The sequence below is a fragment of the Lissotriton helveticus genome, chromosome 3_1, assembly GCF_964261635.1.
Source record: "Lissotriton helveticus chromosome 3_1, aLisHel1.1, whole genome shotgun sequence".
Classification (NCBI taxonomy): domain Eukaryota; kingdom Metazoa; phylum Chordata; class Amphibia; order Caudata; family Salamandridae; genus Lissotriton; species Lissotriton helveticus.
Genome location: NC_136061.1, coordinates 759,686,345 through 759,710,982, shown reverse-complemented (window position 1 = coordinate 759,710,982; position 24,638 = coordinate 759,686,345). Strand labels below are relative to the sequence as shown.

The following is a 24,638-nucleotide window of genomic DNA, read 5'->3' as shown; positions in this document are numbered from 1 at the left end:
GTAGTGCTACGCGTAGCTTGTGTAGTGCAAAGTGCACTTCGCGTAGCTTCGCGAAGCGCTACTTCGCAAACATCGCCCAGCCCTACTTTTCTCATATATGTCTGAATCTTCTACAACAAAGCTGTCGACAGGCGAGATGAATGGTCTCTAACAGGAGTCAGTGGAGCAGAAGCTGGTGCTGAACAGGATCTTAAAATCCCCGCCTGAGGTTTTTGGTGGTGGTTCACCTCAGATTTATCCTAGGACTTGGATCTTTTTGAGTTCCCATGATGAGAAGAGGAGCAATCTTACTTTCTCTTTCTAGAGGAAGAATTTCCTTTTCCTGAGGTTCAGACTCTGAGTCTGAGGCAGCCTTCTTCTTCTGGAACCATAGAAGCAGCCTACCCTTTCAGTCCTTGAGGTTCCTGGCTGAAAACGTGCAGCAATATTTGCATGGTCAGGGTAGAGGCAGTTTAGACACTGTTTGAGGGGGGTCTTCTGAGAACAGCCTACACTTCCCACAGGTCTTGCAGGGCCCTAAACAGCCCTTTTTTAGGCTTGGGCATCATAAAGAGAAGGAGAGGCAAATACACAGTTCAGAAACACTTTGACTGTAGCAGAAGCTGCAAAATGGAGGTCAGAGGTTGAAGAGAGAACACGGGCACTGAGCTGAGCTCAGAGAGACTCCCACGACGCGCTGAAAGAAATCTGAGGTATGGTGGCTCTGAAGGAGAATGGTACTCTGGGGTATCTGCTGTGAATGGCTGAACTTTGGATGTTATGAAATAACGTTGAAATGTTACAAAATTGTGAATCTATAAAAGATTAGGCCTGGGCGGTGAACTTCACTTCGTTTGCAGAGATTGTGGAGTTTTCTGCACTCCGCACTTTGCACTTTCTACTCTGGAGCGCAATTGCTGACAGAGTAGTTGGAAGATTTCTCTTACCTTAAGAAATGGCTTAGTGCTAAATAATTACACAATTTTATTTACGTTGCTGTTTCTAATATGCCAATGCAACCGATAAATTCAAAAAGTCTTAATAGAAATGTGATTTGTGTATTAAAGCTCTTGGTTCTTATGTTGAGGGGCTAATTTTTCTGTTTTTCACAGGGGCTTGTTTTGTTCATATTTTTATGAGGCTCATCAATCAAATCAATCAATTAAAAACTATTTATAGAGTGCACGGCTACTAAATAGAGTGACTCGCCGCTAGCAGATCAGCGAGACAAAAGGATCTACAGGGGAGAGTTAGACAACTTTATTAAAAAGCTAACCACTTCAACTGATGTCTAAAAGACTCCAGGTCCTTAATGGCTCTCAGAGACATGGGCAATTAATTCCAGCCTTCGGTAGCCATATCAGAAAGGGAAGAATCACCCCATCTTTTCTTCTTTAGCTTGGGCACTACTGTTAGCAAAGACTCCACAGAGCGTAGGCTGGTAGTGCAGTAGCCTCTTGGACAAATAGTTAGGTCCCAGTTCATAAAAAGCTTTGTGGGCTATGGTCAGTCCCGTAAATTTCACTCTTGACTTGATCAGCAACCAATACAAATCTTTAAGATGGGCATGCACCGCGCTGCTCTTTCCCAGGAATCTTGAGTAAAAGCATAGCAGCAGCGTTCTGCATCACCAACAGTCTTTTCAACAAGTACTCCAGGAGACCCCAGTAAAGAGCATTCGCATAGTCCAGCCAGGATATCATCAAAGAATGAATCCTCATCTTTTGACAGGAAGCGAGGAGCATATACAAGAAATTCTTCAACATCCTGAGGAGGCCAAAACATGTCCCGACCATGCTCTCGACTTGAGATTTGAAGGTGAGATTATGATTACATTTTACTCCTAAATTTGGAGGAGAGGGGGATGAGTTGGGCCACATCTTACCTCCCTACCCCTCATTCTGTTTCCCGGAGGGTGTTTCTTTTTCCTTGCGCAGTCTATTTATCTTAGATTTTTTCCAGACTAGACTAATTGGGCTAAGTTTTATGATTCTGTATTTCTGTAATTGAGCCTTCATGACAGTTTCATGTATTTGTCTCTGTAATTTGTAACTTTCTGTAATTAACCAATTTTGCCTTATTTTTTGATCGAGAGCTCTGGGCCTGATTTAGATCTTGCCAAAACTGGTCCCACTGGCACTTTTTCGACCATTTCAATGCCTGCCTACCTGGAGGTCCGCTCGCTCTATTTAGATGTTAGCGGGTCCGTGGACGAAAGACCACCCGAGTGCCGCCGACTCTGCCAGGAATTTTCACCCACGTAAAAGCTGTCATAGGCAGAAGCGGCTGTCGGTGAGAGTCCAGCCAAGAATACTGCTGGGCAAATCACAATGTGCACTTCCATCAAGGAAACAGTGGCAGGGATACCTCCTACTTTGAGTTGGTGAAATCAAAGGAATGAGGTAGAAACATACCTTTTTTTGTTTCCCACTTCCTTTTCCATCTTGAACCCCACTGTCGAGGTCCTCCTTTTTCTGCTTACCACATGACCACAACAATAATCAACTTCGCTGTCACAGGGATTTGAGGTAAGCTTCTTTTAAACTTGCCTTACTATGAATAAAATATTGACAATTGCTTTGTCGTGTATTTTTACATTGCTTCCATGCATTTATTTTGTGTGTAATGCATTAGTGTACATTTTACAACTTATCAAGGAAAAAATAAACACACCTGTATTGACAATTATGCTGGTGTGGTGGTTGTGGGTGGTTGTGGGTGTAGTGCTTGTAGTGCCTGTGGGTGTACATTCAATAGTGTGTGTTTGCTGTTTGTGTGCTATGCAATATTTAAGAAAAAGGGAATAACATATTACCTATATATTGTTTTAGAAGCAAACACAACATATATGCATGTACACATTAATCAGTCTCCACTCCACCAGGAACTCACTTCATCAGCAAACTGCCGCTAGGACAAAGCCAGCAATGGGGACATCTAAGTAGGCTAGGTGCAAACCCGCTGACGTGACGGTAACGGAGTACAGTTAGCCAAAAGAGGAGTCTGCCACTTTGACAACGGCACCCCGCTTATGCAACGAGAAACAGGCTGTTGATGCTGATGGCGGTTCAGCCAACACACATCCATATACAATGGGCGGGATACCAACAGGTTGGTGGAGTATTTGGATACTCCAACGTGGAGGGACGACGGGAGTCCCGCCAAAATCTAATTCAGGCCCTCAGTTATTAGTGTTCCTTCATTAAAATAGTTTTATGCTGCTAAACTTCATGTGTTGTCATAAGGAGATTTTGATACCAAATTGATCGGGTAAGTATTAAGGTGTTCTAAATACTGGGGTTCAGTTGATTATTGGGGTTTGGCTCCCACAGTGGTATGATCCTTTTATTGATGCCCTAACACTTTCTCACCAAATTTTAGTAGAGAGATGGAGTCGAGTCCAGTTTGGCCTTATTGAGATTGGAGTGCATCGTCAACATGCAGGAAAAATGCAATGGGGAATGGGGATTTGCGCAGGACCAATCCTTGAATGATATTGCGAAAGGTCCAGCAACTTGGAGCTGGATCTACCTTTCAACCGCAAACTCTTCTTATGTACGGCAACGTAGCATTTTATCTCCCACACCCAGATTGGCTTCAGAAGCTTGAGGGAGCACTTGGTTGAGTTGGGATCAGACCCCAAGCACCAAGGCACACATTGTGCGGATCAGTGACCGACATCTGCCTCCTGCTGTCAGAGCACAGTTTGAATCCTGTTGTGTTTTTGGGGAGGTTTTGGTGCCTGGCACACTGATCACAATTTTTTTAAAGTAAGGAAACCCACAAGGTGGGAAGCGACTTTTGAATCCATGTTATAGGGCACAGAAAGAATGGAACTAATGTCAGCATGCAGGGATGGTTTATGTGTGCCTCCGCTCCATAATGTCTGGGACAGAACAGAGTCCCCACGGAACCACAATGTACTGCCTATTGGAATACAGCAGCATTGCTGAGACGATTCTTCAGATCCAGTTTGGCGTTTGGGGATATTTTTAAGGTGACAAATCTGTAGTTAGAAGTAACCATCAGAACAATGACTTTTGAAGTATACTGTGAGAAAGTGCCTCTTCTGACATGGTTAGCTCCCCACTTTTTGCCTGGAAAACAATGTGGTTTCGAGTGTAGTGCACAGGGTCCCAGCCAACGAGGTTACCTATGCCAATGCTTCTTCACTAAAACTGTACCACGATTGTCAACTTCAGCCCCCTATAAGTCCCTAGTAAATGGTACTCTTGCAACCTTGTGCATGGGGAGGGACAAGGGTCCCCTAGGGATCCCTCACGAACGCCATGCCACTATCATTGCAGCTTACAAGACTTGGTGCATTAAAAAACAACAAAGTTGACATGGCACGCTGCCTTTGTGCCCTGCCAACCAGTACTGCCTAAGGTATAGGATATTCACCCCTCTAGTAGGCCTTACAAGTCCTAAGGGAGGGTGCACTATATCTTAGGTGTGGGCATATCTGCATAAGCAGATAAGCCCCTACAATATTTAAGTCTATTCTTTAACATTGTAAGTGACAACTCGAGTTTCCCAGCAGCTGAAGGCTTCACTGAACGCAGGTGTGTTTGGTACAAAACAACTCCTCTTAATAAACCCAGACTGACGCCAGTGTAAGATTTATTGAAATATGTGTCCAGTGGGCACCTCAGAGGTGCCCCCTGAAAGCCTACCAACTCTGGTGTGGTCTCTAACTGGATTAAGGCAGTCTGCCACCACCAGACATATTTCTAGACCCCAGTGTTGCAAGCCCCAGCTCTCGGAGGCCAGAAATAAAACCCATTCTGGGCAGAGGTGCAGTGCTCGAGAGGGGAGATGTAAAGGCCTGCTGCCTTTGTAATGCAACTCCGCCTCTGCTGCTAGCAGCAGATGGCCGTCCGAATGCATCCCTTCGTAAACTCCACCGCTCACGTGCTAGAGGCAAAGTAAAGCAAGTTTTTCAGTGCCCACAATTTTGTAGATAGTGGGACTTATTCAATTAGGGCTAAGATTAAACTGCATCCCCCACCAGGGGGTGGCATAATAGTTGGTGTAAACACCCCAGGTAAGCAACCCATTTGTCCTTACCTGTTATTCCCTTGAAACGCCCCTAAATCTAGTATTTAGGTGGCTCCCCCAGACCCTGAAATCAGATTTTGATGACCAACAAAGAAGAGCTGTGTTACAGCGAAAACTGAGGACACCAACTGACTTAGACCTAGCTCTACCGGCCTGTCTGCAGCCCTCATAGACCCTCCTGAAGAAGAGTGACTCGCCCCACAGACCAGCAACCTCCAGAACCCTGGGAGGGCTGCCTGCCTTCAAGAAAGACTCCTAATCTGCCATGGACAGTGGACCTGTCCAGAAGAAACCATCTGCAAAGAAAAAGAACTCTGCCCTGAGGAACTGCATACTCGCCCAGGATCCACCTCTGCACCAGACGCCCACGGCCCAAGTCTAAGTGGCACATATGACCTGCGTAGGTTTCCCAGCGCATTTGAGCCAGAGTCCAATGTGGGCTGACCCCTGCCGGACTCCTCTGCGACACCTGTAGCCTCATTTAAAGAATCCCCCAGACCGCAACCTGACCGGTAAGTTTTTCGACGCCTAAGAACATCCCTGCAAGGGCCTTCAGGACCTCAACGCTCAGTGTCCCTAAGTCCCCTACTACCTCTACTTAGCTGGGCAGATGGGAGTTTTCGTTGCCAGTCTCCTGGCCTGAGCGTACAGGCTTTCTTCAAGAGTGATATCCACTTTGGTTAACAGTGGGCCCCTCAATGCTGTGATGGCACTCTGCACCCAGCCGTCCCTGAGCCGATGAGGGTGCAAGTTTGGTGTTGCCTTGTGGCCACCCTTGTACTTACCTCAACTACAGGAGATTGACCCTTGACACCGCTTTACTTAACTGTGAGAAGCGCAACTTCGAGCACCCTCAGTGTCCATTGGTTTACAATGGCCGCCCAACCTCGAATTTGACCTCTGCACCTGGCCGCCCCTGTGCCATTGGTGGTGCAGTCTTGGAACTGATTTGAACCCTGCCTGGTGTTGACCAAATACTTCAAAGACTGAATCTGTAAGTCGAGTACTTTCCTGCAAAAAACGCATTCTTGTTGTCCTTCGATAGGTTGACATTGCAAAGCTTGGAAATTGCACTGTGTCCACTTTTTAAAGTATAAAGTATTTTTCCTAAAAAACATACTTACCTTTTTGCGGGCATGTTGGTCTTGAAATACATTTTGAAAGAAGCATATTTTTCTAAAAGTGATGTGGATCTCTTTTTTGAGTTGTGTGTCATTTATTAGTCACTGTGTGACTAACAAATGTCTCACACTACTCCGTTGTTAGGCCTAATGCTGCTAGCTCAATACTACTACAAATAGAGCACTCTGGGTTTACATTGAGCCCTGTACACTTCTAGGGTAATCTCAGGACTCTGTGCAAGGTAAACCCTTTAGTGCTATACCATATACAAAGCCAGCTTCCTACATGTACCATTCTCAGAGATTAGCTTTCTGAGTAACAAAAACATCAACCATGACAGGCTTATCAAAGAATTTTACCTGGTGTTTTGTTACATCAAGTGCAAACCAGCGAGCTTTCCAACCTTTTAGTAATGCTCCTCTCTTGTAAAGTAATCCCTCAAAAGACCTGCAAGACAAATTAGTAAACAAATGACTAGCTTTAAATTATGCAAATATATAGATCAAATTTCTTTCCTCCTCTTACCCAATCAAATGCCTAAACTAATGCATATAAATTAGAAGAAATACAACAAGGAGCAAATTTCCCAACGCGACATAGGATTACTCCGTCATCTCCCTCTTCTGTAAACTTAAAATCCTTATTTGTTAATCTTTAGTGTTAGCATATCAGGTCCTACATTTCAATGCTCTTGACAACAATATCATTAACATGTTACTTGTAACTCACAAACGATTATCAAGGTTCGATGACGAATCTGCTAGGTGATAACATAGCCATGGAAAGTTACTTACCTCTGGTAACGCTCTTTTAGTTGGAATCGAAGATTCCTCACCTTGTAAATACCGCCAGATGCCAGAGTGGATCTGGAGAATTTCTTTGCAAAGCTCCCACCGCCCCGAAAGTGACATCGGAGCCACATATTAGCACCACCCATGTGCACAGACATCAGTTTCTTTCACGACTCTATTATCCACACCCTGGGATGCAGGGCTCAATAACTGATCAGATGCGACAGTGAGCGGATCACTAGATTGCGACCTTTTTATCTGTGGAGCAAGGGACCATTCCACAGAACGAGGAGGTGGGAGGGCAGTGAGGAATCTGTGGTCAGATAGAATAGCCATCAGAAAAAGTGTTACTGGAGGTAAGTAACTTGTTCTTCTGATGAATACTTCTAACTGCAGAATCTTCATCTTCTGAATCAATACCAAAGCAGTACTTCCCAAGGTGGCAGATCTGTGAAATGATCAAAAGGTCCTGCAGGACTGAAATGGAGAAATGCCCCTCCCATTGGGCCAGACTGTTAAGGCAACAGTGCTGATGGAGCAGGGTTTTCGCGAAATAAAACATGCTCTGATTGAACTCCCAAAGTGTGAAATTATTAATCATGTGATGTGCAAACTAAATGCTAAAAGAGCTAACATGAGGGAAAATAAAATTGTGCAAGCAAAAACTAAAATGCTGAAGTAGGCCGCAAATGCTTATTATCAATGGACTAATGCTGCTTGAAAGTTCAATACTAATATGTGTTGGAAATAACCTTAACCTGGGATGCGCATGGGCAAATGCATCACAAAGGGTGGATACGTTAGGGTAGAGCATTCTAAGTGATTAATAATGAATGTGTTTGATTTCCGTAGAAATATGGTTTTCTGTTCTGCAGAAAAGGCCCAAGAGTCATTTTAGAAAATAAAAGCGGGTTAAATCTGAGCGGGAAAGGGAAAGTGAAAAACGGGGTCATATGTGCCTGTCTAAGTTTGCGTGGAGAAACAAAATGATCTTCGGAAGCGGAACACTTCCTTAGAGAGTGGTGTAATTGAAAAATCGAGACTCTAAAGTTGTTACATGACCGAGAGGGAGACAAATGTGTACAATGACAGCAGTTTGAATTTGTATTTCTTGGGCTGGAAGTTGATAAAATGAGTAAAGAGGACAATGGACAGTCTTACAGAAGCGTCATGACGAGAGTGGTGCGACAGTACAACCCCTTCCTTAACCAATAGAATTATGAGAAATTGTGTGTTTTGATACAATGCGGTTTGGTCTTTTGGGATTTTCGGGTATTTTATTAGGTACTTGGTGGGAGGAGTTAGAGGTTGTGTGTTTTCCTTCTGCGCAAGAGGAGAGGGCTGCATTGCTGTCTCTTATTTGGGCTGGCTGTTTTCCTGTTTGCTAGATCCTGACTTAGTCTTTGCTCTTCAATTCTACTTGAGAGGCCTTGCTGCTCTGATGGCCGGAGAGTAGTTTTCCTAAATTCCTTGCGGTTTAGTATAATATTCTGAATTTTCATAATCATTTTGCAAATGTTTAGATCTCTAATCTTTTGTCTCTATGCCTATCCACTCACTCACTGCATTGATGTTGAGATGTACTTCTGTCATTTTCATTTCTGGTTTCTTGTGTGGTGATCGATGATTCAAGCTGTATTGTCCTTGATGAGCAATCACATTATTTTAGATAAAACATTATAGATATACAAGTGAGTTTGTCTTTATTTGAGATATTGAAATTGGTTTATAACGAACATTACTAGTTCCAGGTATTAGTTTGCCAAACCCTGATTACATTAATAAAGATCGCATCGCCACAAAGTATAACTGAGAATGATATACTAATTGGAAATTAGTAAGTTTGGTACTACACTCGCCCAGCGTGAAGGGGCTTATTGGGAATTAATTGGGCCCAGGTAATAGAAATTTGTTAGTCTTGTATCGCATGATCAGTGCTATGTGAATGTTTGCACTGATGCTCACAGAGCAGCCCGACAGATATCCAGGACAGGCCTTCCACACACAAACATAGTGGTAGCAGTCTTGGCTCTGGTCGAATGAGTCCTTAGACCTTCTGGAAGAAACTTCCCAGCCGATGCATAGTAGATTTTATGGTTTAACTCTTTTAATTCACATGTATCAAGAACATTAAAGTACATTGAATATACGGCCTTGCTCATTGATCTATATGCACATACGAATCTGGCCATAAGCGTTGCAGCACTCATCATGTGAGTGTCAAGAACAAATATAAAGTAAACTAAGAACTACCCCAGTTCCAGCCAGTACTCATAAAGAAGAAGCAAGGTGTGTCTGTAGTGGAGAAATGTGTCTAATACTCCCATCCTATAAGACCTAATCTATTTCAGAATGTTGGAGGGTACGTAGATATTTAGGACATGTACGTTCTCTAAATTCAGTGGATAAGAGAGCTAGAAATAGGTGCCATATCTCACGGAAAGAAGTCTTAGAATTCATGAGGGTGGCTGACATCCTTTCCATCCTTAGCATAGTCTGTGGAGCCAACACAGGTGCGTGGAAGTAGTAGGAGTCCCCCAATAAGCAAGGATTTTCTGGAACACAGCTCCTAATGGAGAAGTGTGGCTCACTGGTTAGAGGAGGCAGACCCGGATGCTGAGATCAGACCCGGGACCAGGGTTCAACTCCCGACGCGGCAGGGTCTTGAGCCCAAAATGTCCGCGGACTCGGTAATTCTTGCTTCGGTGCCTACTCGAATCACAGGTTCACACTCTGCAACTCTGGGCAATAGCTTGCTTAATCTCCATAACGGCCCCCCGCGGCGGGATGCCTGGCTTTCACCTTGGGGATACCCAGTAGGGGCTATCTCACAGGGAAAAACCAGGACGGGTTCCCAATGCAAAGCGCTTTGAGACCTGGCGGTGATACTGCGCTATATTAAAACCTATCCATCCATCCAACCCTATCTGTCTACCTCTGTTGGATTTGAGGGGGTAGGTTACTGGATTAGGTAAACCTAAAACCGAATATACGGGGAATCTGAAAATCTGAGTATAAAAATGTGTATCGACCTCATCCAAGATCAGTGTCCAATAATCTGTGAGGTTCAAACATTCCCAGAGCAAGTGGAGGAGCGTGCCTGTTGAGCCGCATCCACGCCAGCAGCCAGGACTGCGCTCTGGGTTACCTTTATTGACACGCACTGGGGTCAGGTGCCAGTAGGTCGCTACTTCCATGCTAGATGTATTCCGGGCTGTGTGTTGGGCTCTATAATAAAAATCGCCCCACTCCTTAGTATATAACTCTCGCCCAAGTTCTTTTGCCCATCTCCGTTGGCTGGGTGTAGGCTGTGGAGGAGCTGGATGGTGCAATATTGCGTAGAGTTCAGAAATCAATTGTTCATCTGTGGATTTTGGAACAAGCCACTTCTTGTATCTGATAAGCCGTCTGCTAACTGTAGGGAGGTTAGAAGGATGTAGCAGCCAGTGTTGCACCTGGAGATAGAGAAACCTTTCAGTCTCAGGCAAGTTATATTGTTGATGCAATTGTGAGAAGAAGATTCCCTCTACATCAAACATATGGCCCGCAGCGCGGCATGGTGTCTGATGCCAAGCTGCAAATGCTCCTCATTGTAGGCCGGGGGTTAAATCTGCATTCTAAAACAGAGGTGTCAAGGGGGAAGGGAATGTAGTGAGTTCCCTTCGTTATGCTAAGTGGTGCCACACCTCCATGACCGTCTTAGTGATAAGAGACTTTTGGAGGCTTTGTGGCCCATCCGATCTTTTAAGGAACGGTACCTTCCCGAGGGGAAGGCTCACGATCACCCTGTCCTGGAATAGCCAGTGCTTTCAGATTTCTCTCTATTCAACTCCACTAGCTACCGCATCTGTGTTGCTTGAAAGTACCTCTGCAGATCTAGAATTCCCAATCCCCCTTTGTCTGGACCTAGATAGCTCAATTTCTTTCTCATGCTTGATCGTGCCCCTAGCCACACAAACCGGTGTAGCTCTCGCTGTATTATAATGCATCCCTCTGGGAGGGGGCAGGGGGGAGACCGGCAGCGCTTGGAAGAGATATAACGTTTTAGGCAAGATGGACATTTTAATGGTGGGAATACGCCCAAGTAAAGAAAGGTGGTGGCGTTTCCAGCTACTTAGATCCTCTCTAATTTGACGGAGTAGGTTGTTATAGTTTATCGTGGTGGTTTATAAGACAGAAGGGGTGAGGTGAATCCTCAAGTAGGGCAGTGTCTCTGTTATCCATCGGACTGGGAAACGATCTTTTAACAAGGGTAGGCACTCACGTGTGGTCGACAAGGCAGGGGCTTAGGATTTGCCAAATAGGAGGTCTATCCATAGTGATACTGGCCACTCATGCACTTCTTTGCCTTTCTTCAGTTCAAAGAACATCACAAAGATCAGATTGTCTACCCGAAAATGCGATTGATATAAAAGTACAATGCTCAGCAGGAACTCGGCTCTAGTCTGCAACATCAGTTTGTCGGGAAAAAAGAAGGACACAGGACAGTTGGACTGAAAAAAGCCGGAAGCTCACTCACGCGATGAACTGAAGTTATTTCAAAGAGAAAAACTGTTTGGAGAGTCATGAAACACAAAGGATAGTAGTACTCTGGCTCAAACACAGTACACATAAGGAATGTGAGAACCAAATTAAGGTCCGGCCAGGGCATCACAAAGGGCTAAGGTGAAAACGTATGTACCACAGATTTAAGAAAACACATCAACTGACTTAAACAAGGACAACTGGTCTGATAAATGCAAGAAAAATGAAAGGGTTGACAAGCTTTAAGAGTGCCCACAGAAGTCCTTGCTGGGCTAAAGCCAACACAAAAAGCAAGACATCTGACAGTTTTGTCTGTATTGGGTCAGTATTATGGGAATCACACCAGGCCATAAACCTTTTGCAGGGACCAGCTTAGTCAGATTTTTGTAGGGTTGGCGCCTTGCCCAATCTCCATGCTTCGAGGTGTAGATTACACAGTCCTGGGTGAAAGTGGCAGCCTGATCGGAGGACAGATGGTCATGTACAGAAGTTCAGGGTACCACACTCTCCTGGCCCAAATCAGAGACACTAGGGTGACTTGAGCGGGGTCATTCCTGATCGTCTTTAAAACTCTGGCACCAGAAGTAAAGAACAAGTTACCTACCTCCTCTTCTTTAGAGGGATGTGAAGGAGCGTAGAAAGTGGGCAAGGTGACAGACTGTCCCACATGGAATGGTGTTACCACTTTTGGGAGAAAAGAGGCCTTCGTGTGAAGTAAATACTTGTCAGGGAAGAGTGTCAAGAAAGGAGGCTTGTATGATAAAGCCTGCAGTTCACTCACCCTCCTGGCAAATGTAATTGCTACTAAAAAGACTGTTTTGATGATGAGCAGCCGGAGGGGAAAGGTTTGCATGGACTCAAAGGAATAGCACATTGGGAAAGTAAGAGCCAAATTAAGGTCCCACTGAGGCATAATGAAAGGGGAAGGTGGGGACATATGTACAAGGCCTTTCAGGAATCTATGTATAATGGTTAACTTAAATAAAGAGGGTTCGTCTGCCAGACTCAGGAAAGCAGACAAAGCAGAAAGATACCCTTACAAGGTGCCCAGAGCAAAGATCTGCTGAGCAAGGGTTCAAAAGTAAAAAGCAAAATATTAGAAAGGGAAGCAGAAAGAGGGTCAATAGACTTTTCTGTACAATATACTACAAATTCCTTCTATCAGCAGGCGTATACCATTTTGGTGGAAGGATGCCTGGCTATCTGAATAACATTGCAAACTTCAGAGAAAGGTTGAAAGCGATCAACTGCAGCCGTTCAATCTCCACGTAAGAAAATGAAGAGTTGACAGGTTTGGGTGGAGGACCCTTCCCTGTTGCTGCAACAGAAGATCCTCTCGAAGGAGCAGCCTGATCAGAGGATCCATGCTCATTTGTAGAAGCTCAGGATACCAGAAACTCCATGTCCAGTCCGGAGTTATAAGGATGACTTTGGGCCTGGTCATTCCTTGTCTTCTTGAGAACTCCGAGCAATAGCATTAGGGGTGGAAAGGTGCACAGGAGGCCTGACTCTACTCAAGACGATAAGCACCTCTGACCATCCACTCGTGATCCACTAGGCATCGACAACCGAGTTTGTCTGCCCTGGTATTCAGGAAACCTGCCAGGTGTTGCACTACCAGGGAAATGCCCTGCTGTCCCAGCCATGTACAGAGATGCAGGGCCTCTTGACAAAGTGTCCACAACCCCACTCTGCCCTGTTTGTTGTAGTACCACATTGGGGTAGTGTTGTCCATGAACACTTGAACTAGCCTTCCCTTGATGGAGGGTAGAAATGGTTTCAATGCCATTTAGATCGCCTGGAGCGCCATCAAGTTATGGTGGAGTTCGATTCCGCTGGGGACCACTGCTCACCACCTCTCCTAGACAGCCACCAGATCTAATGAGTGACGCATCTGTCACTACTGTGAGATCTAGTTGGGGAAGGGAGAGAGGTTAGCCACAACTGTAGGCCTTGTGCAGTTGCCTCCAAGTTATGGACCATGTTAGAAAGATTCCCCTGATGCTGCGCCCATTGGAACTTTAGGTCCCACTGCAGAGTCCGCATATGCCATCTGGCATGCGTTACTAGGCAGGATGCCAAGGCCATGAGGCCCAACACGTTCACAGTCATTCTCACGGAAATCTAGGATAGAGGCTGAAACATTAGTATGTTAGCCTGAATATCCTGGACTCACCGTTCGGGAGGATAGCCCCAAAACTGCACTGTGTCAAGACCAGCACATATGAAAGGTAGCATCTGAGAGGGAGACAGGTGTGACTTCAGACATGTTGATAGTAAACCCCAGTGAATTTAGGAGGTTCGCCATAGTCTGGAGATGAGAGACGACAGACTGGGGCAAGCCCACCTTCAGAAGCCAGTCGTCGAGATTGGGGAAGACTGGTACCCCTGATCTGCGCAGTTGTGCTGCGACCACCCCCATCACCTTGGTGAAACACCAAAGGGAAGCACGGTGAACTGAAAGTGCTTGTGGTCAACCATAAACTGAAGGTAGCACTGATGGGCAGGCAGAATGGGGATGCGAAAACACGACATGCTCCAAGTCCAACGCTACTAACCAGTTTCGCTGGTCCAGGGCAGACAGGACTTGAGCTATTGTGAGCATTCTGAATTTCTCCATTTTTATGAAGTAGTTGAGGGATCATAGGTCTAGGATAGGACGAAGGCCCTTGTCCTTTTTCAGGACCAGACAGTAGTGGGAATAGCGACCACCGCCTTCTTTTGGCACCGAAACCCTCTCTATGGCTCCCTTGGCCAAGAGAGCCTAACTTCCTCCTGCAGCAAAAGAAAATTATCCTCCCTCCATCAGCCTGTCAAAGGATGTAGTCATGGAGGGAGGGGTGGCCTCAAAGGGGTGGGAGGAGCACCTCCGGATAATTTGGAGGACACACCTGATTTAATGTTAATACTGGCAATAGGGTTAGTAGTGATGCGGCAAGTATTGGCTCCAATTACAACGTCATTAGAATAAAGAACAAAAGTTTCAACGGTGCTATAGGTGAGAGGATAACCCAAAACCTCCAAATCGGACCACAGTCCTCAAAACAGTAATGCAGATGACCTGTGCACACATGATTTTCATTAACAGTGTTAATACTGAAAGTATTTCCAAAACAACACAATCACACAATATATGATCCCGATGGCGTTTTCTTTCCGTTTGGTTTATTAGTTTTCCAGGTGCCCAGCCAACACATGTTTCGTCAGGGTGTAACACAAGACTTCTTCAGGGCTAAATATGTATAATGGCAATACGTTACACAATTGTACTGGCCTCATATATTTACAGGTGGTGGTAGACTACTAAAACGTGACAACTTCACCCGTTGTGACATCCCAATCAGACCAACACATTGAGTGTGCACAAGAAAGCAAAAGTCACCTAATCCATGCATCCATCTGGCAATATGTCAAAGCCTTCATGGATGCCTTGTATTTTAAACATGTGATGAAAACAATTTATGTTAAGGCTCGTCAAACAGCATCTTGAAATCTAATAATTACATCGAGTCTGGGTCATGTTCGATAACCATCATCAAACATTTACTGTAACCAGAGCTCCGCATACAAAAAAGCATCTTCCCAGATATATATGAAGTGCCAAAGAAAACAAGAAAAGAAACAAGAGGCAGGTGATAAGGAGTAAAGGGCATGCAGCAAGCTACAAACCTATCCTTAGAGGACCATCTTACCTATTGGACAGATGGCTAGAATGTCAAGATTCCTACAAGAAGGGAAACAGAGTCTAATGAGTGAAATGGTAGAATACACTCTAGAGGTACTGTGGGGTGGTCAAATCCACAATTCTCACCTCTCCGCCGGTTATACTTCCGTCCCGACTGTAGCGTCAGAAATTTCCAAATAAAGAGTAGTGCACAGGAGTAGCTGGTAAGTACCAATGTGGAGCACTAAAGAGGGGAAAACAAGTGTGAATTTGAGAGTTGTGCAGCCACCATGGTTTAAATGTACGCTAAATATGGGTGTATATTTCGAGGCATATTAGAAATTACCGTACACCATGGTGTGCCACTATACACTTCTATAACGAGTGATTTCTACTAAGCCGAAATCTCCAATGGTTAATATCATGATTTAGCCTTAAATTAAAAGCGCCCTCACTAGTTCTGGAAACCTCCGACTGCACATGTGCAAAGCGCAACCTAGGAAAAGTGACTTCGTGAATAACAATTTAGGCTCTGTCTTATTAAATAACTACGTCCGGTTCCAGTAGCACAAAACTACAGAATTCATTAACACTAGCAGCATTTTATATCTTTAAATATCCCATAAGTATTGGGAAAACAAATTTTAAAATAGAACCAGTGGGGCGCATTCAAAACGAAAAATATCGTAAAGTATAAAACTCTAAAATTGCTTCAAACGGGTTGAAAGTTTCCAAGTAAAGCCCCCGCATTAACTCCCAATGTTACCCAAGGCTCACCTAATAATGCTCCCTGCCACGCGGTAAAAGAGTGACTCCGCTGGCGGTGTGGTTCAAATTCTGCTGCTGGACGCGAGTGAGTGCCCGGGTCGCCGTCTCATATGTAAACGGAAACACGAAAAGGTTGAAACGCCGATCTCGTTTCCGGAAGACCTAATGTGTACCAACCCCGGAAGTCGGTTTGTAGAACGACAGTGTATAGCGGCAACACAACAACAGAGTATATATTAAGTTCCAAGTCCAAGTGTAAAGCGTATAAGTGTATGAATTTGGCGCGAACTTAAAAAATAATGTGCTCCCAACTCGATAATTTAAACTACACTGACTCTAAACGTACAAGGGGAAATTATGCCATGTATCAATGGCAAATAGCCCAAGTATCACCTAGTAAAGGCGAGGCTGTGTGGTCACATAACTACGTGAATTATAAGTTTCAAGTTACCTACGTTATATAAAATAATCAACCCAATAACGTTGAATCAAATTCAAGACATAATTTAGGGGCGTAGTAGTAGACTAAAAATAATCATATGCAGGCAAGGTAGTGGTGCAGCCAGTTATAGTCATCCTGGGGTTGATTCATAAAATCCCTATGTATAGAGAAAAGCCGAACAATCACCAAAGAAAGAGTAAGAAGATAGAACTGGTGACAAGTAACACCAGGTGACAGTAACACTGTGTAGTGATCATTAATTAATAAGTACAGTCAGGCAATAGGCAATTCTTTGTTTCTACATCAAAACATTAATCACCACTCCAAATATGGAATGATTTACAGGTATTAATGGACAGGTCACAATCCAGGTAAATATAGACTCATTGATGGATGTTACAGATTCCATCTATTACGCCCAACACTCTATTCCTAGCAGGCTCAATGAGGTGTCAAGTATGGATATATGACGTTATAACGCATACTTCTACAACGCATACCTTTACAACGAAATTTTTACAACGCAAATACTATTACAACGCATGTATTTACAACGCATGTTTTTACAACGCAGGTACCTTTACAACGCATACCATTACAACGTAAGTATTGGTAAGTATATATTAATTTTTTAATTGTAAATTAATTGAAATTAATATAATTTAATGTAATGTAATTTAATTTAATTTAATTAATTTAATTTAAATTTAATTTTACTTTATTTTTACCCTGTACCCCTTTACCCAAAACCCCAAAACTGACCCTGAACCCTAAAAATACCCTTTTACCCAAAAACCCTAAACTGACCCTGAACCCTAAAAATACCCCTTTACCCAAAAACCCAAAACTGACCCTAAACCCTAAAAATACCCCTTTACCCAAAAACCCAAAACTGACCCTGAACCCTAAAAATACCCCTTTACCCAAAAACCTAAAACTGACCCTGAACCCTAAAAATACCCCTTTACCCAAAAACCCCAAACTGACCCTGAACCCTAAAAATACCCCTTTACCCAAAAACCCAAAACTGACCCTGAACCCTAAAAATACCCCTTTACCCAAAAACCTAAAACTGACCCTAAACTCTAAAAATACCCCTTTACCCAAAAACCCAAAACTGACCCTGAACCCTAAAAATACCCCTTTACCCAAAAACCTAAAACTGACCCTGAACCCTAAAAATACCCCTTTACCCAAAAACCCAAAACTGACCATGAACTCTAAAAATACCCCTTTACCCAAAAACCTAAAACTGACCCTGAACCCTAAAAATACCCCTTTACCCAAAAACCCAAAACTGACCCTGAACCCTAAAAATACCCCTTTACCCAAAAACCTAAAACTGACCCTAAACTCTAAAAATACCCCTTTACCCAAAAACCCAAAACTGACCCTGAACCCTAAAAATACCCCTTAAAAAACCCAAACATATAACATTTTAATTATAATTATATACTTACCAATACTTACATTGTAATGGTATGCGTTGTAAAGGTACCTACGTTGTAAAAACATGTGTTGTAAATACATGCGTTGTAATAGTTTTTGCGTTGTAAAAGTTTCGTTGTAATGGTAGTGCGTTGTAAAAGTTGCGTTATAAAGGTAACATACCGTCAAGTATATGCAGAATACTACTATGTCAATGCTATCCGCTGGTTCTCAAGCTCATAGAAAATACTGTAACTCATGATCTGTATTGAGTCTCAGTTCCACCGCCTTAAGGCGTATTATCCAAGTGGCCTCTGCCCGGCGTAACAACAGTTCCCTGTCTCCGCCTCTGTGATGGGGTGGAATCATTTCTATGCCAAAGAAATCAAATTGTTTATACTGTCCTTGTTTTTTATAGGTCATGGCATGTATGGCCATTGGGTATCTAGCATCTCCTCGTTTAAGCGCTCTGGCATGTTCACTGATACGATCCTTCAGCATCCGATTAGTGCTGCCCACATATTGCTTCTGGCATTTGCATACAATTACATACATGACGAATCGAGCCATACAGTGAATGTTCTGCTTGATAGTGTATTCCCTACCATCTGGACCTTGAAATTTGTGAGTATTGTGCAGTGCCCATTTGCACATGCCACAGCTTCCACACTTGTGAAAGCCTAACGTTTGTTTGGTAAGCCAGTCATTGTCTCTCATAACAGGGGGGACAGTCGGACTTAGAATGCTTCTCAAAGTAGTACCTCTTCTGTATGTGACCATTGGTCTACTGGTGGTAAATGTCTCTAGGGACTTGTCGTCTCTTAAGATGTTCCAATGTTTAAGCATGGTCCTAGTCATGATGTCTTCTTTTGGACTGTAATTTGCGACTAATTTCACTGGTTGTGCAGCAGTTTGGTGGACTTCTTTTCCCTCAATGTCTCAGTGCGTGTAACCTGAAGTATGCGCTTCTCTGCTTTATCCAGGGTTCTTTGTTGGTAACCCCTGGCCTTAAATCTCCTCTTCATGGCACGTATGCATGATTGGAAATCTGTATTTCTGCTGCAATTCCGCCTAGCCCTGGTGAATTCCCCATAGGGGATGGCATTGACTCGATGAGTAGGGTGCGCACTGGAGGCTTGCAAAACCGAGTTGCACGCTGTAGGTTTCCGGTAGGGAATAGACTATCAAGCAGAACATTCACTGTATGACTCAATTCGTCATCTATGTAATTGTATGCAAATGCCAGAAGCAATATGTGGGCAGCACTATTCGAATGCTGAAGGATCGTATCAGTGAACATGCCAGAGCGCTTAAACAAGGGGATGCTAGATACCCAATGCTAGATGGCCATACATGCCATGACCTGTAAAAAACAAGGACATTACAAGCGATTAGATTTCTTTGGCATAGAAATTATTCCACCCCATCGCAGAGGCGGAGACAGAGAACTGTCATTACGCCGGGCAGAGGCCACTTGGATAATGCGCATTAAGGCGGTGGAACTGGGACTCAATACAGATCATGAGTTACAGTATTTTCTAGGAGATTGAGAACCCGCGGATAGCATTGACATAGTGGTATTCTGCATATACTTGACACCTCATTGAGCCTGCTAGGAATAGAGTGTTGGGCGTAATAGATGGAATCTGTAACATCCATCTATAAGTCCATATTTACCTGGATTGTGACCTGTCCATTAATACCTGTAAATCATTCCATATTTGGAGTGGTGATTAATGTTATGAGGTAGAAACAAAGAATTGCCTATTGCCTGACTGTACTTATTAATTAATGATCACTATACAGTGTTACTGTCACCTGGTGTTAATTGTCACCAGTTCTATCTTCTTACTCTTTCTTTGGTGATTGTTCGGCTTTTCTCTATACATAGGGATTTTATGAATCAACCCCAGGATGACTATAACTGGCTGCACCACTACCTTGCCGGTATGTGATTATTTTGAGTCTACTACTACGCCCCTAAATTCTGTCTTGAATTTGATTCAACGTTATTGGGTTGATTATTTTATATAACGTAGGTAATTTGAAACTTATAATTCACGTAGTTATGGGACCACACAGCCCAAGTATCACCTAGTAAAGGCGAGGCTATTCGCCATTGATACATGCCATCATTTCCCCTTGTACGTTTAGGGTCAGTGTAGTTTAAATGATCGAGTTGGGATCACATTTTTTTTTAAGTTCGCGCCAAATTCATACACTTATACTCTTTACACTTGGACTTTGAACTTAATACATACTGTGTTGTTGTGTTGCCGCTATACACTGTCGTTCTATAAACCGACTTCCGGGGTTGGCACACATTAGGTCTTCCGGAAAGGAGATCGGCGTTTCAGCCTTTTCGTTTTTCCGTTTACATATGAGATGGAGACCCTGGCACTCACTCGCGTCCGGCAGCAGAATTTGAACCACGCCGCCAGCGGAGTCACTCTTTTACCACGTGGCAGGGAGCATTATTAGGTGAGCCTTGGGTAACATTGGGAGTTAATGCGGGGGCTTTACTTGGAAACTTTCAACCCGTTTGAAGCAATTTTTGAGTTTTATACTTTACAATATTTTTCGTTTTGAATGCGCCCCACTGGTTCTATTTTTCAAAAAAATTCCCGATACTTATGGGATATTTAAAGATATTAAATGCTGCTAGTGTTAATGAATTCTGTAGTTTTGTGCTACTGGAACTGGACATAGTTATTTAATAAGACAGAGCCTAAATTGTTGCTCACTAAGTCACTTTTCCTAGGTTGCGCTTTGCACATGTGCAGTCGGTGGTTTCCAGAACTAGTGAGGGCGCTTTTAATTTAAGGCTGAATCATGATATTGACCATTGGAGATTTCGGCTTAGTAGACATCACTCGTTATAGAAGTGTATAGTGGCACACCATGGTGTTCGGTCATTTCTAATATGCCTCGAAATATACACCCATATTTAGCGTACATTTAAACCATGGTGGCTGCACAACTCTCAAATTCACACTTGTTTTCCCCTCTTTAGTGCTCCACCTTGGTACTTACCAGCTACTCCTGTGCACTACTCTTTATTTGGAAATTTCTGACGCTACAGCCGGGACGGAAGTATAACCGGCGGAGAGGTGAGAATTGTGGATTTGACCACCCCACAGACCCTCTAGAGTGTATTCTACCCCTTCACTCATTAGACTCTGTTTCCCTTCTTGTAGGAATCTTGACATTCTAGCCATCTGTCCAATAGGTAAGGTGGTCCTCTAAGGATAGGTTTGTAGCTTGCTGCATGCCCTTTACTCCTTATCACCTGTCTCTTGTTTCTTTTCTTGTTTTCTTTGGCACTTCATATATATGTGGGAAGATGCTTTTTAGTATGCGGAGCTCTGGTTACACTAAATGTTTTATGATGGTTATCGAACATGACCCAGACTCGATGTAATTATTAGATTTTAAGATGCTGTTTGACAAGCCTTAACATAAATTGTTTTCATCACATGTTTAAAATACAAGGCGTCCATGAAGGCTTTGACATTACGCCAGATAGATGCACGGATTAGGTGACTTTTCCTCTCTTGTGCACATTCAATGTGTTGGTCTGATTGGGATCTCACAACGGGTGAAGTGTTCACGTTTTAGTAGTCTGCCACCACCTGTAAATATATGAAGCCAGTACAATTGTGTAACGTATTGCCATTATACATCTTTAAGTCTTGGGTTACACCCTGGCGAAACACGTGTTGGCTGGGCACCTGGAAAACTAATAAACCAAACGGAAAGAAAACGCCATCTGGATCATATATTGTGTGATTGTGTTGTTTTGGAAATACTTTCAGTATTAACACTGTTAATGAAAATCACGTGTGCACAGGTCATCTGTACACCTGATGTAATGTTTTGCGGGGGTGGAGGTGATGGCTGATCCTGCCACCACCTGGACGTTCACGGTCTTGAAGGGCGAGACTAGGAAGGTTGGAGGCTGAAGCTGCAGGGGGGGGGGTGTAGCGCGGTATGGGGTTGGTTTGACCAGACCTCTGGCTACCCAACCCACGTGGTCAGTATGAACCGAACCCCTCGTCGACACAAGGGTAATGGAAGTAGCACTGCTCACTGGCTGGGATAGGGTTGGTGTGGTTAAAAGCTCCTTCTGTAGCCACGAAAGGAGCGAAAGCAGACCAGGGAGCAGCTGAGAGACCCAAGGACGTTGCCATAGCCCGCGAATCCTTAGAGTGCTCCAGTGATGAATCTGCCATGTCTACAAAGAGACGGGCGACATCAAAGGGAATGTCGAGGAGCAAAGCCTGGACATCCAGTGAAAAGCCAGATGTTCTCAGCCAGGCGTGGCGTCTAACAGGCACTGTCGAAGAAATCACTCTGCCCAATGAATGGGTTGTGTCAATACCACATCTAATGGATAACTTTACTGAGTCTTTCCTGTCTGATACTGCTTGAAAGAGGATGGCCGGGGCCTCCTCCGGGACCTGTGGCAGCACTTGCACAACCGTTTTCAACAGAGAGTGGGAATAATGGCTGTTGGACCTGGCCCTTTTTGGCAGGTTCACCCCGAAACTTTTAGCTTTTTCCTAGCCTGTTTCTGTGACCTGGTGTTAGTGATTTTAGGCCTCTGCGCACTCTTTCACTGTGGTACAGTGTAAAGTGCGTGAGCTCTCTGTGTATGTATGGTGAGTGACCTGCCCTCCCATAGGAATGAATGGGGGATATGTGTGCCCATAGTAGTTCCTGATGTGTGGGGAGTGCAGGGTCGAGTTTGGTATGTGCGAACTCGTGAGATTGAATGCTGCGCAATGGTATATGCGGCATGATTGTGACTAGTGTAGAAGTGCCACTTTTAGAAGTTGGCATATTTGTGCAATCTGTGCCTGGCGTGTGATTGGCTGGAGCCTGGCTCCAGGAGTGAGCCTGGGCCTGCTTGTGGATTGACTGTCTGGTTTGAGGGTGACAGGGGCTGCAGAGCCCCCAGGAGGTTGTCTGAGTCAGCCCGTGGATGAAAGGCTGCATCTGCTGCCAGGGAAGTGGGAGGAGATAGCACCTGGGAGTGAATAGGGCTGTGCCTGCCTGACCACAATGCTGGCTCCACCTCCCGCTGGGCGACTGTCACCTCTGTCCCTGATACTGAAAGAAAGAAGGAAGCCAGGAAGCCCAAGGGCTCCAGCAACACCCAGAACTGGTTTAGACCGGGCTCAGGGCCCACTTGCACAAAGACTTCAAAGACTTTTTGGGGTATAAGAGAAGGACCACTGACAACAGAAAGGGAGATTCTACAATCAAGAGGAACCTCTGCTGGAAGAAGGACCACTGGAGTACTGAAGGAAGATTGCCTTGCTGTGTGCTCTAAGGGCTGACCTGTTCTGCTGACCAACTGAAGCTGAGGAGAAGAGGGACTTTGCTGTGTGCTGTGACCCTGCTTGTTTGATCTACAGAGACTTTGCTGTGTGCTGTGTCTTCTAACTGAATCTCCAAGGGCCTGAGAAGAGCTGGCCTTCTGTTCTGGAACCCAGGGTTAAAAGGTTCCTAAGCATTGCCAAAACTGCTGAGGAGATCGTGTGGTGTTTTGCCCCAACGCGTGTTTCCGCTTGCCAGCTGTGAGAGAAGATCGTTGTGCTCATCGGCACAAAATCAGGGGTGAGAGGAGGCCCGTGGTGCCTCCCTGCGTCAAGAATCACCCCCGACGATCTGCGGGCTGAAAACGCTTCAACCGCGACCTGTGGCCTTAAAAATCATCAGCCCTTAATTCACCGCTGCGGCCCGGGGGCCTGAGAGAGCCCTACAGCTGTTTACCTGCTCCGCAAAGCCGCGGAGAAAGAAACGAAGGGGCCGCGACCTGATTGGTAGATCAATATCAGGAGCCGCGCTCTGATCGGCCTTTGGCGTAGGCCTGCCCCGAGAGCCGCGCTCTGATTGGCTGCCTGGCCGCCGAAGCTGCCTTGTGAAGGAGGGCCTGCCCCGGGAGCCGCGCTGCTACTGGCTGACTCCCGGGTGAAGAAGAAGGCTTGCCGCGAAGGCCGCGAAGTGATTGGGCCAGGAGAGGAGAGGAAGAGCCGCGTCGTCACCCAGGAGGCTCGTCTGCCGAGTCGCGCATTGATTGGTCCCCGTAACCGGGACCTCTGAGGACGCCGCTGAAGCCGTGTGTTGTCACCGAAGCCGGGGAAGAGTGACCCGACCTCGCCGAGGGAGCCCCAGAAGCGACCTCTGCCCCTGGCCTGTGGTCCCTGCTCGGAGAGCCGAGCTAGCTCCCCGCCTCTCCCTGGAGTGCTGAGAGCGGGCGGAGAGCTGCCGGGACCGGCCGGGGCTAAGTGAAAGTCTGCTCTGATCAGCGCGAAGGTGCTAGCAATCATCGGTGAGGCGCGCTCGCATGGCTGGGGCTCAGTAGTTGGAAGGGTCAGATTATTAAGTTAATGACAAGCTGGCATTGCTGTGACCACTCGTTTTAAGAGTTGATGTGAGATAAATCAGTAGTATCATTTTTAATACTGATTTACAGAGACTAGAGACTATCCTTTTATCATACGAACTGGATAATACAAGTGCAGACGAGCCCCGAGAGGCTCATGGGGGCATATTTGGTCAAGAGCCTGTGTGGCTCCTACCATTTGGCAGAGTACTGCTCGAGGGCTAGTGAGAGCCCATGCCATGGTTTGATTGTTATCCCAGCTGCCCAGCAATTAGTGGGCAGCTGCACCGTTTAGGCCCCTGACTTTTGGACACAGGGCGTCCTAGCCCCAATAAGGCCAGTGGCCTAGGGACTGCCACAAGTGGTGGCTTATGTATGTTGTTTGCGCTATTGAGTTATGTTCTGGCACCTCTGAATGTTTTTATGCATCATGTGTCTTCCTTGATTTTACACCTCTGAATGTGTTGG

At 45.0% G+C, this 24,638-nt stretch overlaps 1 protein-coding gene across 5 annotated transcripts in view; it reads right to left on the bottom strand.

The window, feature by feature from the left end:
- SBF2 (SET binding factor 2) overlaps positions 1-24,638 on the bottom strand; it is a 2,295,537-nt gene that overhangs the window by 70,137 nt on the left and 2,200,762 nt on the right. For all 5 annotated transcript variants that reach the window (XM_078680952.1, XM_078680953.1, XM_078680956.1 and 2 more), the window contains one exon: positions 6,522-6,609. In XM_078680952.1, coding sequence (XP_078537078.1) covers positions 6,522-6,609 — 88 coding nt within the window. The remainder of the gene's footprint in view (positions 1-6,521; positions 6,610-24,638) is intronic.